The following is a 13,207-nucleotide window of genomic DNA, read 5'->3' on the forward strand; positions in this document are numbered from 1 at the left end:
GTTGCCAGTCTGAATATGAAAAAAGAAAAAATAACCAATCATTTTGGAAAATGTGTCTGAAGTCTTTTTTCCTATCCTATCGATGGGTGGGTTGTGGTTTCTGAAAATCTATTTCTTATGCAGAGTTCATTCTACAGAGTCACTGCAGCCTCTTGAAATTTGACTCCTGCTGCATCTGTGGTTGTTAAATAAACCCGGAAGCATTATTCTTGCTTTCCCTATTTCATGAGCTTATGGATTTGTCCTCAGTGAACACTTGGGGAAGAAGATTTAATTCTGGAGGTATGGAATAACCATAGACTCTGGTGTCTGTGGAGGGCATCACTTGAGCACACACTCCAGTGTCCTTTCTAAATATCTAAAAACAGTAGGTGAGTTTCATAGTGTTAACTTGATAATTTCTAATATTATATATATATATTTAGTCTTTTTTTTTTTTTTTTTTTTTTTTTTTTTTAACTGGTCTTTGTAACAGAGGCATTTGTACTAAAGAAACCCTTACTATCTGAATATTAAAGGGAGCTTAGATCTGTAAAGAATTTGACATTGGGATCATCACAGCTTGCTTTTCTTATGGCACATTTGAACATGATATGTCTATACCATGAATGCATATTTACACGAACCATCTGGAAGTGTCTGAGCTCTGGAACTGGTTCAGAGATGCCTTTTGCTGACTTCACAGTCAGTTGCACAGCTCCAGGGGCAATATATCCGACTGGTACAACATGGCATCAATATGACCTCCAGTCTTCCAGGCCCAGGCTTGACAGTTCACCTGGTCCAAGGTTGTGAGGAGTGGGTCTCTGTCAGCCTGGTGACCTCTGCATCATACTTTCTGCACATAGTATAGGTACAGAAAAGTCCTAATGACATAATACAAGAATTGATGATTCCAGTGGGAAGCTTTCCATTAATTTTAGTAGGTCAAGTGTGGGGCCATAGAGTGGAGCATCACTAAATGACCCTAGAAGTGTTGGCATTTCACCTTATTCTGTGCTGTTTGTAAAAAGAATTCAGAAGCTGGGGATTGTTCATACATACGTTCATATATATATATATATTTTTTTTTTCCTGATTGATACTTATTTATGTAAATCAAATGCTTTTGTGATCCTGTAATACTTGCTCCTGACTTTCCATGGGTAGGGAGCACATCAGAATTTTTCTGTTTAGGAGGGAATTTCAGATAAAAGCATAGACGTATTAGATTAACATTGCTGGTCACTAGCTGGTTATCAAGAAACCCCTGTACAGTTTGGAGGCATAAGGTGAACTCGCTATTCACCTTTTATAGCCTTTGTGAGTGTTTCAACAAGACTGCATTCATTATCCGGGTTTAAATCTCCTCTGCTGCGAAGTTTCATTCAGTGGAGATGATTCATTAGAAGAGAGGTTGAACATGGCTGCAGAGTATTTTCTGTATCTCCCTTTGTCAGTTAATGTAGGAAAGAAGTGATTTCTTGAGCTCTGCCTTCATTTTTATTTCTGTCCCAACAGAGTGATTTTGATTACTCATGGAAAAACTTGAAGCCCTGTGTGCTTCATATCGGTGTGATGAGGTCTTTTCCTTGCACCCAGTGGATAGCAATGGCAATAATCCCAGAGCAAAGCAGCTGTATTATCCCTTTTGTACTGTATTATAAACTTTAACATTTAGTGAAGGACTACAAAACTTTTCCTTTGGAACACCTCTCCTGATCCTGAAAACACCTTTGTCTTTACCTTCAGACTCATTAGGTAATCTGTGTTTACTTGTTTCAGGCCAACTATTAACACAAACCCTTAATAGGTGTAGAATTGGATGGCTAGGCAAGAATACAGTAAGCATATTTTCTTTAGACTTCATCCTCAGCCTCATTAATGATTGAGAAATCTCCATGAATTCATTCTTGTCCAAAGTCTAGGAAGAGTGGAGCAGAACGAGGAAGGAAAAGGTCTGGCAACAGTCTGGTCACTGAGACATCAACAGCTGCTGACATGCTGAGCTGTGTTATCTTGTTGGTTTACTGCTTTCTCTTAGATGTCAGCCATGTGCTCATCAGGATAAGGACTGCCATCCTGTGCTGTGTCCTGCATGGGATTCAGGTCTTGCCGTCTGCAAAACTTCATTAGGGATTTCATTGGGGATGTGGAAGTGGTTTTAAAGACGACAATATACACATATGAACCTCTAGCCCTGTCCCTTTAGCTTTTACAAGAGGCAGAAGTACCTTGATCCTGGAGGATCACACCTTAAAATGTATAGAAAGCCAGAATGAGGAGGTTAATTCTATCCTGAATAAGTTATGAAGCTCCTCTGTATTCCTTTCATGTATGAAAATCACCTTTCTGATGATTAAAAACAATCACCTTGTCCTGTAGTTATTTTGCTTGAAGCAGGAATATGTAATCAAACATAAGTGGCTCAGTATTAAAGTGTAAGGCAGGAAACATTAGCCTCCAGTGGCAGTCAGATAGCAAAAGTAAAAAATGCAACTCAATTTCCAGACTGGATTACCAGATAGCAATCAGTGTTAAAGCTTTAATAAAACACAAGCAAATACTAATATAGTGAAATAGGGGATAAGCTTTGCACAAAACAAGCCTTCATTATTCTACAGTAAAAACACTAACTCAGAGATTACAGATGAAATTGTTTCCATCTGGAGAAACAGTATAGTGACTCTGCATCTCTCTGTTTTCTCTGCTTGATACAGGCATAAAATCTCTGTAAAGACTCTAGGAACTCTTTCATAGAACCATAGAATCATTAAGGTTGGAAAAGCCCTTCAAGCTCATAAGGTCTAACCATCCCCTACCACCAATGTCACCACTAAACCATGTCCCCAAGCACCATGTCCAACCTTTCCTTGAACACCCCCAGGGACAGTGACTCCACCACCTCCCTTGGCAACCTGTCCCAATGCCTGACTGCTCTTTCTGAGCAGAAATGTTTCCTCGTTTCCCACCTGAACATCTCCTGGCACAACTTGAGGCTGTTACCTCTAGTCCTGTCACTAGTTGCTTGTGAGAAGAGGCTGACCCCCAGCTCCCCACACCTTCCTTTCAGGTAGTTGCAGAGAGCAATGAGGTCTCCCCTGAGCCTCCTCTTCTCCAGACTAAACAACCCCAGTTCCCTCAGCCGCTCCTCACAGGACTTGTGCTCTAGGCCCTTCACTGGCTTCGTAGCCCTGCCATGGCTAGCCCTGCCCCTCCAGGGCCTCGATGTCCTTCTTGTACTGAGGGGCCCAAAACTGAGCACAGCACTCAAGGTGTGGCCTCACCAGAGTAGAGTACAGGGGGATGATCACCTCCCTGGCCCTGCTGACTGCACTACTCCTGACACAAGCCAGGATGCCATTGGCCTTCTTGGCCTCCTGGGCACTGTGCCGGCTCATGTTCAGGCAAACATCGACCAACACCCCCAGATCCTTTTCCTCTGCACAGCTTTCCAGCCACTCTCCCCCAAGCCTGTTGCACTGCATGGGGTTGTTTTGACCAAAGCACAGGACCCTGCACTTAGCCGTGTTGAACCTCATCCCTTGGCCTCTGCCCATTGACCCAACCTGACCAGGTCCCTCTGCAGGGCCTTCCTACCCTCTGGCAGATCAACGCTTCCTCCCAACTTGGTGTCATCTGCAAACTTACTGAGGGTGCACTCAATTCCCTCATCCAAGTCATCAATAAAGATTTTAAAGAGGATGGGCCCCAACACCGACCCCTGGGGAACACCTCTGGTGACCGGTCACCAGCTGGATTTCACTCCATTCACCACCACTCTGGGCCCAGCCATCCAGCCAGTTTTTAACCCAGAAGAGGTTGTAGATTTGATGCGCAGACAAAAACCAGGATGCCAAAATAGTAGTAATTGAATCCTAATGGACCCTGTCTTAGGTTGAATGTCAGCAACACCCAATGGGTTTACATCTTGACTCTGTGATCAGCACCTAGTGAGAATTTGGACATGATTATTCACTAAATAATATTTCTTTTGACAACATCGTGGGTGGCACTAGTCTGGGATCTTTGATAATTCAGGTCTGAGCCAAGGGAAATCACTATGCTAGACATAGGACCAACTGCTGTGCAAAAGAAAGCTTGCCTAAATCCAGTTTTAATGGGTTATTGAACTTCTCGTGTTGTTCAAAGTCTGGTTATGCTGAATTCTAAGCTGGTATTTTGTGACTGGTCATGTAAAACAATTAACTTCTTCCTCTTGTGCAAGAAATTCTTGTGGAGTTTAATTAGCAAGCTGCCTGGAATGAGTTTCAAGTGTGCTGGTATGTGCTGCTAAAGTTACTGAAACTTCAAGGATTTGTAACATATCTTCTTGTTACACCACAGCTAGTCAAAGAGTCATAGGCGGGGCTGCTCTATATTTACAAATATGTGCTGTAGAATGGATTTCTAAAGGACAGATTTGAGCTTTCTGGGAAAATATCTTCAAATCCCATCAGAGTAGCACAACTGGGAAGAAAAGAAGGATGGAATGGCCAGGGAAAATGAGACTTACAGTAGGTCTGCCTGACTGGCTGTAAATAATCATAACAAAAATTGTGAGTAAACAAGGTATTCCATTCTAATATTTCAACCGAGATGCAAATATATTTTTGGGGGTAAGGGGAGTGTGTGTGTGGGGGGGGGTGTCTTGTTATCACTGCATGGTTTTGCACTGGATTGATGCTGTCATTTTTACATGACTAAAATACAGAGGGCAGGAGCAAGAACTATCTCTGGGAGCTAGGGTTGTTCCTTCCAGTCACTGAAACCAGTGACCTCAGTCTGTACCTTTGCTGGCTTCTGCTCAGCTTTATGGAAAAAGTAAAAATACCTATACCACTCCAGAGAAGTTGCTTTTGTTGACCACGCTAAAATGCCATCTTCTATTTCTTTGCAGCCTGTTTAAATGTGATTGACATCCATGATACTGTCAGTAGACTGCTGAGATAGAAGCTTTTCTTCACAAAAAGGTCTAGTGAGCAATAAGGGAAAGAAAAGAAATCAACACCTCACACGGGTCTGGACAGAGAAGTTTCCATAACCAACTACCACAGATTAAGGAGTTGTTCTCATCATCAGACCTACAGGAACCCAACATTTTTTCATTTAGAGTGATTCACTTGTTTCTCTGAGTGTTCATATTCTATTTCCCTGTTTCTCTGTGTAATATAGAGTGGACAACAGGTAGGCATCTTGCTTCGTTGTCCCAACCCAAGGGGCCAGGACCAATTTCCACCATCTCCAACACCTGCTCCAGTTCTATCACAGTTAAGTTGAAAGGGATTATTTCACACTTATGATAATAAGACTGACTGTAGCCCTTTGTCTATAATCTCTTGAGGGTTGAAGTGAGTTGTTCAGAATGTGTAGAATCCTGCGTGATTGCAGGAATCCACAGGAAGGCAATGAGTATCACAGCTTCAAGTCAGCTCTGTGGATCTGTCACAGTCCCTTCTTGTCTCACCTGGAAGACACAGAAAAGTTAAAGAAAGATGGTAGAGCTTCCCTTCTGGTTTGCCTAAGTATATATGATGTTTGCTTAGGAAAGACAGGGCGGTCAATACAGGTCCTCTCCTAACAGTGCTGTGCACCCTATGCCACGTCTCTGGCAGAAGCTGGCCATGTGCGCTCACCCCCGTTAGTTTTAAGCCTCCTTCAGGAAGGGAGTTTTGATTTTTTCATTATTTTTCTTGAAACTCTGAGTTCTGCATGACAGTCAGTCTGCAGTATTTGTTTTCAGACATGTGGCTCTCATTTCACTGCTGCATCTGACCATGGTAATTCTGTGTTGATGATCTTTTTTATTCTTATTTTTTATCCCTGATCTAGGTTTTCCATTTCTTTCATACATTCTCTGGTCTTCTTCTTTTTGTTTTCATTTGAATTGAGTGTCACTTACTACATCTGGATCCCCACAATATAGTCATGGGCCAAAATAAACCCTTGATGATCTTGAGGTCTCTTCCAACCTAGAAAATTCTGTGATTCTGTGATTCTGTGACTCGTGGCTTGTGTTCACTTGAATGAGAAGCTCTTAGGACCAGTGGTTGCGTTTTGCTCTGCATTTGTTCAGCAGTTTGCATGGTGGAAATCTGGTTAATCCTCAGGAGTATATGTGATATTACAAAACAAAGGATGGCTTACAGTTATGCAGTGATGATGAAATATCACAGTGAAAAATTACGACCACAATATTACCAGTTAATGTCATATCTCCTTGTTGAAGCTGCTCACCTCTGTACCACATGGTGTTTGAGATCTTTCCCCTGTATTTAGAATTATGACTGGCATGATCCCTACTGAGGCTGCTTGTTAAAACTGGGGCAGTTTACTTGAATTACCTTAGCCAGATGAGGACCTGTGGAAATGATTCATTTCAAATAGCTTTCAGAGCAAGGGCTGACTTCAGTCACCAAAGTCATTGTCAGTCTGCACATGCTTCCTCTACACCTGATGGAAAATGTCTTATTCAGCTAGCTGGGAGAACTTGTTAAATGCTGAAGTTTACAACTATTGTAGTCATACCAAGCTCCCATTATGGTCCTGGAGTCTTGATCTCTATTTCTCTTGCTTTAAACTGGACATTTACAAAAGATCAGAGCATCTATGATGCAAAAATGCCCGTTTCTCTACTGTCTATGAAAGAGACTGAATTTTCTGACTCAGATGCAGATTTTGATTGTGGATGGGAACAAAATCAAACTCACAGTGATTTACCCTAAAAATTTCCTATCAAGGACAGAAGGGCACTTTCAAGAAGAGAACAGACCTCTGCTAGGCACTTTCTTATGGAGATGAATTGCATCCTTGGCTGGCTTGAGTAGACCACTGCCTATAAGGAGGCATAGGATAACTTATCAAAGTGGAGATACCCAAGATAATCCCATTAGTGACCACTTAAACTGTTTCACTCAGCTCAGATAACCCTTCTCTTCCTACTTATTGCAGCTTCATTATCTAAACCATGTATGTGAACCCCTCCAAATGATGTCAATGCAAACTCCATTGAGTGTCACATTCAGCTTTACTTTAAACTGGGCTGGGTATATGCTAGGCAGTGGAGTAAATTCCTTTAATACAAGACAGCTGTGTGGCAGTACCTTGCAGCTGAGAGAGGAATAGGGAACAGCTGGGAATGAGACTGCAGCCACATGCTCCTGCTAGATCCAGAAAAGTACAGCTCTGCCTATAATCACATTTGAAAGCACTGCTAGGATCACCTTAATTAGATTCTTATTAGGCTTCTGTTCTTCCAGTTGAGACCTTATTGCATTAAACTAAATTGCTGCAAGCCAGGTTTCAGTTAGCTTGAGAACAATTACACACTGTTCCATACCAGTTTCAATTCACTGTTTCATAAACACGCCAAAATTACAGTCTGGACCTTGAACTCAGCTCCTTAGCTTGGAATTGGGATATGTAAATTTAAATACAAATATATGAGTAAGAGCAGAGCTTACTATGATCCCAAGGCTAGAAATGGAAGGTAGAGAAACTTCTGAGACTCTGAGGACAGATGAGTCTTTTCAAACCTGTCTGACTGGAGATAAAGAGATGTGCAAAAGAGAGGCAGCAGCAAACTGGAGGTACATGTGGGCTATCTGGTAGTTGTGGAAGAAGTTTCCTGGCCAGCCTCGCTCTCTGCTGCTCAGAACACACAATGCAATTTGAATTTTCTTCTTCACCATGTAATTTTTATTGACAAAACCAGAACCAAAATGTCATTAAAACAATATGTAATATTTATCTTCTCCCAAAACTAGGGTGATTTTGCAGGTAGAGGACCTATGCCTTTTTACAGCACTAATAATGAAGGAAATAAAGGCATATAATCATAAACCTTAACAAAAGCTAAAGAAAACAACACTACTTCATGTTCCCTGCCATAGCAATGAGATATTTGAATGCCATTTAAACATAGCACATTGGCCCTCCACCTCTGGCCAGTCACCTGTCTTCTCACTCTCCTTTGCAGAAACAATATTGAGATTTTTTTAATGACAGTAAAATTAAAATAGCAAAGGAACTAATATACAGGCTTATATTTTGAGACTTGGAGATTCTTTGGTTTGGGTTCTGTCTTTGCCTCAAAGAGTGATTGACAAAAAAGGAAACAAAGAAGGTGCAGAGGAATGAGAGGTGAACAGAAGCCCAACGACTGCCTTAAATTCAATAAACAGCTCACTAACAAGGTGTCAGAGAAGTTTGGTGGCCACAAAAGGAAAAACATTGCTATATTGCTTAAAAAAAATAATAATCCCTGTGCTAGTGTAAGTTTACTTGTACTTTTACATCTCCATTATTTGTATTCATGCAGAAAGGAAAACAAAACACATGACAAATTTGAACTGTGTGGTTCTAAAACTGCTCAATGCACATTCACCTCTGAATAATGTATATGTGCACACGAGTGTGTGTGTGTGTGTGTGTGTGTGCGTGCATAAAATGTCTGCGAGGGGCAATGGGTAGGTTTAGAGTAATTTTCTTTGGCAGTTTTAGGTGAATGCAGAAGCAGTGCAGAGTTATAGAAATCCATTTCTGCACCCTCCCATACTCCCCTAAAGCTTCTCAGATATTTTTGTACAATTCATGCTAATTCATTTTTATGTTCCTAAATTGTTATGCAAATAAACAGAAGGCATGTTATGAGTGTGCTCATTGAGATAAAATCTTACAGAATGATCCCAAGATGCATTAGACCTCAGAGATGCTCTAGAGATACTTGTTCCATGCAGGGGGATCTCTGTGTTATCTGCACGCACACTGTGCATGGACAGGCTCCCTGAACTGCCATCAGGGATATAAGTGCACAGGCACAGCCGCAAATGAGTGAGATGAGATCTCAGGGGCAGAAGGGACAGATCTTACTAAACATGAACCTGAATAAATTTATGCGTGATCACTGATATTAGCTTATTTTTTCATGCCAGGTTTAATTAGCGTTTGGTTCCTGAGCAAAGCTTAGAGATCTGTGAGTCAAAGGGTGAAGAAAGAAGAGAACAAGCAAATGGGATACCTATTCTGATTAAAAAAAAAAACAAATATGGGAACCTGAAACCTCTGTGCTCTGATGAGTGATCTTCCCCCAGCAGAAGAGGGGGTGAGATCAGAGCCTGACTGCATAGGGCTGTCCAAATGGGAGACTGCAACAAGTGCAAATAACAATTTTCTAGTCTTAATCAAGTCTTTTCATTATAAGATAAGCAATCTGTAGAAGGAAAGGATGGATATGTATTCATCAGAAATGGAGAGAGAAGGTTTCAAAGGAAGCTCGAGTAAAGGCCAGAGTCACACAAGGTGGCAGTGCAGATTGTCAGCAGGGGCTTTTGGACATTAGCAAGAGGCTAAAAATAGTCCCGTTGAATCAAACAACAGGAGAAACTGGACACCCACCGACAATTCAGCTCCATTGACTTTGCTGAAGTTTTGGTTGTGTGACTCAGCTGAGTATAGTCTGTAGGATAATACAATGGTCAAATGCTAATTATTCTCATGGATTAATGGTCATCAGCCATCGATCGCCATTTGTTTCTATCCTGAGTGGACCTGGCTTTTCTGTTGGCATTCTTCTGAGGCAATCACATGAACCAGGCTGCAGGCAATCGGTACCTCAAAGACCACAGACTTCTTGTAATGTCTCTGTGAGAACATCTGGATTGCCAGTCCCCAGAGTGAATGCCACCTCACTTCATTGCTTGGTTTGTCACCCAAGGGTGCCAGCAATAAGATCCATTGCCCTCAGAGTGGAGGAACCTTTCAGTAGGTTGCATCTCTATCAAAAACCCAAGACTAGGTATATTTTAAAGCTGGAAACCAGATAAACAGAAAAGCTAAATCATTTAAAAGTCTGGGTTCCCCCATTTCTCCTGCAGGTTTAGTACATTTTATAGAGAATCTTCAAAAGTTTGTGGCTTAAACTTCTCCCTGCTGTGATGAGTTTATCTCAGTAGGAGAAAAAGGTCAGATCAGGCTGTAAGGTAAATGACAATTCCCTGCTCTTTTCCACCTTTTTGCCCTGTGATACAGACATTGAGATCAAATAGTGATGGTGGAGTTCATGATATGGGGTGCTTCCTGCCAAGAAATTGACAGAATAGTCATTTCATGTAGGTAGAAAGACACATACTGTGGGAAATATTTTACTTCGTTCCAGTATTTGAATCTGCACTGTAAACAGTGCTACCTAGAATTTATCAAAACATTCTTTCTGGTTGTACCTGGTCACATCTAAATACTGGTGGTGGCTTTTCTGGAGAAGGAGTTTGGACTTCTGCTGGAACAAGTGTGTAGACAACCCCCGTAACCTTGTATTGAAGATGCATTTGTGGGTAGAGTCCAGGGTCCTTGTGCAGTCCATGGAGAGAAGCGGTGATATCTCCAGCTGTGGATACATTGATTTCTCAGCTTATCATACTGGAACTGCAGTTGAGAAACCCTGGTTTTAGACCTTAGACACCATTTCAAGATTCCCTGGCTGTATCAGGCTGCAATCAGGTTACAGCTGAGATCCCTGAAAAAGTCACTCTTCCCAGCTCATGGCCATTACTCCTTCCAGCAGAGCTGCACATGTGGTCAGACCCTCACCCAGTCATGCCAAAATTATCTAGGTTAGCTTAGAAACTTTAGAAGAGTACTTTGCTATTTTTGCTGTGGTTTAAACCCAGACAATTTTGTCAGGAGTGCGTTTGGAAGCAATTAGTGCACAGTTATACCAGCACATCTGAAGATGTGGTGACTTCTGGTGAGGAGAAGGAGGAAGGAGTTGTGGGCAGTTCAGAAAAAAACTAGTGATGATAACCTTGTAGGACAGATCAGAAGCAGCCAGAGCAGCAGATGTGGCCACAGGACAAGTGGTATAAATATACTGTGAGGCGTTCTGGAAAATCCTACACACTACGTGTTTCAATGACCTTGGTTGTTGCAAAGGTCATTTCTTTTCAGCTCAGCTCCCAAGGGGGTCCCTAAAGGAAGGGTGTCACTGAATGAAGAGTCTTCCAGTCCTGTAGACCTCCTAGAAATTGAAAGGCTGAACAGGGTATAAAGTAATGACCAGGCATCAGGAGTGGTCTCTGTCAGAAATATGTCCCTAATGCCATCATCATGTCATACCACATAGATGGGACACTGATAAGTCCGTGAGCAGTAAAAAGGCCTCTTGGAGGCAATTCCAGGAGCTTCTCTGTTTTATACATGGCTCTTGAAAGTCATCTAAGACATCAAAAAAGAATAAAAAAACTGTAGAGAAATTCTGAGGGCAGGAAACCACCACCTCCATTTCTTCTCAAATTTGTCCCAGATTCTGAAATCAAGACCCAGGCATTACCTCAGGACTGTTTTCCTCAGATTCTCATTCCTGGGCTCTTAGGAGAAATCTCTGATTTGTTGAAAGGTAGATAGGCAAATTGGATCAGCAGTACAGTCTTAGAGTTTGCTGACGAGATTGTGAAACCTTTAACAGCCCCAAGAGGCTAAGATGTTTATGCTCAACTTCTTCAAATGTAAGTTAACTTTTGGTTGCTTGCTCCTGGTTTTACTGCCAAAATACCATAATAATAATAATAAAGAGGCAAAACAACTTTTTCTCAGATTGCTTTCTGGCGACCAGTCCAATTTGCGTAAACCTTTTTGATTCCATGTCGTTTGTTGGTTCGGGGCCACACTTTGTGCTCAGAGAGGGAGCTGAGAACTGAAAGAGCTTCTCCAGCAGTGTCCCCTGAACAGCCGAGGTGGAGACAGACGCAGTGCACAGCAGAAAGCTGAATTTATTAACAGAGCAGTCTACTGAAAAGGAGGGAAATGTCATTTCAGTGAACTCTGATGCTCTGCCAGCAGGAGAAGATGTTAACAGCAGAAAGCACAGTCCTGGCCTTGGAGGCTTATGCACTCTTTTCCATCTGATAATAAACTACAAAAGAATGAAATTGAATTGATTGAAATAAAATAAAATAAAAATAGACTTCTGTGGGTGTTTCTGGAGGCACTTGCTCATATCAGTGGGATGCAGACATAAATGCTGTGAAGATGGATGAAGAGTTTGGTTTCAAACACAGAAAAGGCAGGCACTCCCACCGGTAGCTGTGCCGCAAAGTCTTGAGAGATTGCTTCCTGGGACTTGGGATATGCTATCATAGATGCAGGCAACTTTCCTTCTGCAGATAAAACACCCCCTCTGCCTACCACACTTTTAGTCAGGACATAAAGAACTCATGAAAGGAGCAACCAGGACTAGCAAAAGGTACTCAACAGCTGCTGTTTTCCCTGTTTGATCAGTGTGCAATGGCCTAGATTAAGCCTGTGTTCTGCATTCTCCTTTTATATTACCACAGTTCTCTTCCCGGGGGGCTACACAGACATTTGGGTGGCTTTACATACTCTTCCAGGGTTATTCAGCTCTACATTTACAAAGGAAATATGGCAGGGGCTGATCTTCTAACATGGAGATCAACAGGAAGGATCTGGCCATGTCCATGCCATTAGCCTCTCTTAGCCTCCAGGAGAGGCTGACCACATCCAAAATTCTCACTGGGAATGGACCAAACCATCTGCCAAGGAATGTGTTAGGGGCTAGACTCATGCCAGAGTTTGCTCATACAGTTTGCACAGACAACCAAGGTCCAGCTCCTGGACCACCCTTAGACCTACTGAACCTAATAATGTAGATATCTATTTCTTGCCACACTGCAGTCGTGTTTGCTCACAAGCTTCCCTTTGGAGCAAGCACACTGGCCCTCTTGAAGCTTTACACCAGGGTCTCCCCCCTGAAGTCTGTAGGATTTTGCTTTCTGCACTGTGGATGCAAACCAGACCCTAGATGCCCTTGGGGGCCAAGTGTCCTCCTGTGTGGACCACAAACACAGAATGAGCAAATGAGCAGGGAAAAGAAAAGAGAAAGCTTTGAGGCTCCAGATGTACCAATCGACCTTGTCATTTATTCCTGTGGAAAGTTGTATTTCCAAAGTAATTTTACTCTTTCAGTTCTTCTGTGTCTTTTGTTGTTGTTGTGCCATTCACAGGATAAACAGAATAAGTTTAGTGAAAATGAATTTTAAGAAACATAATTAGAAAAAGAAATCCAGCGAAAGAAAAGGCAAACAAATGTGCATCATATAAAGTTAAAAAACACCAAAAATATCTGTGGCTTAATCACTAAAACTAGAACAAAATGCTAACATTATTACTGTTAGTAACAGGAGAAATGATTGCATTCTTATCAGAAAATATTCTC

The 13,207-nt window shown here is 41.9% G+C and overlaps 1 protein-coding gene across 1 annotated transcript in view; it reads left to right on the top strand.

Moving 5' to 3' along the window:
* Window positions 1-224: 224 nt before the first annotated feature.
* MYL3 (myosin light chain 3) overlaps window positions 225-13,207 on the top strand; it is a 96,808-nt gene continuing 83,825 nt past the window's right edge. The window contains exon 1 of the mRNA XM_032182334.1: window positions 225-282. Within this exon, the coding sequence (XP_032038225.1) occupies window positions 234-282 (49 nt within the window). The 5' untranslated portion in view covers window positions 225-233. The remainder of the gene's footprint in view (window positions 283-13,207) is intronic.

Source organism: Aythya fuligula, chromosome 2, assembly GCF_009819795.1.
Source record: "Aythya fuligula isolate bAytFul2 chromosome 2, bAytFul2.pri, whole genome shotgun sequence".
NCBI lineage: Eukaryota > Metazoa > Chordata > Aves > Anseriformes > Anatidae > Aythya > Aythya fuligula.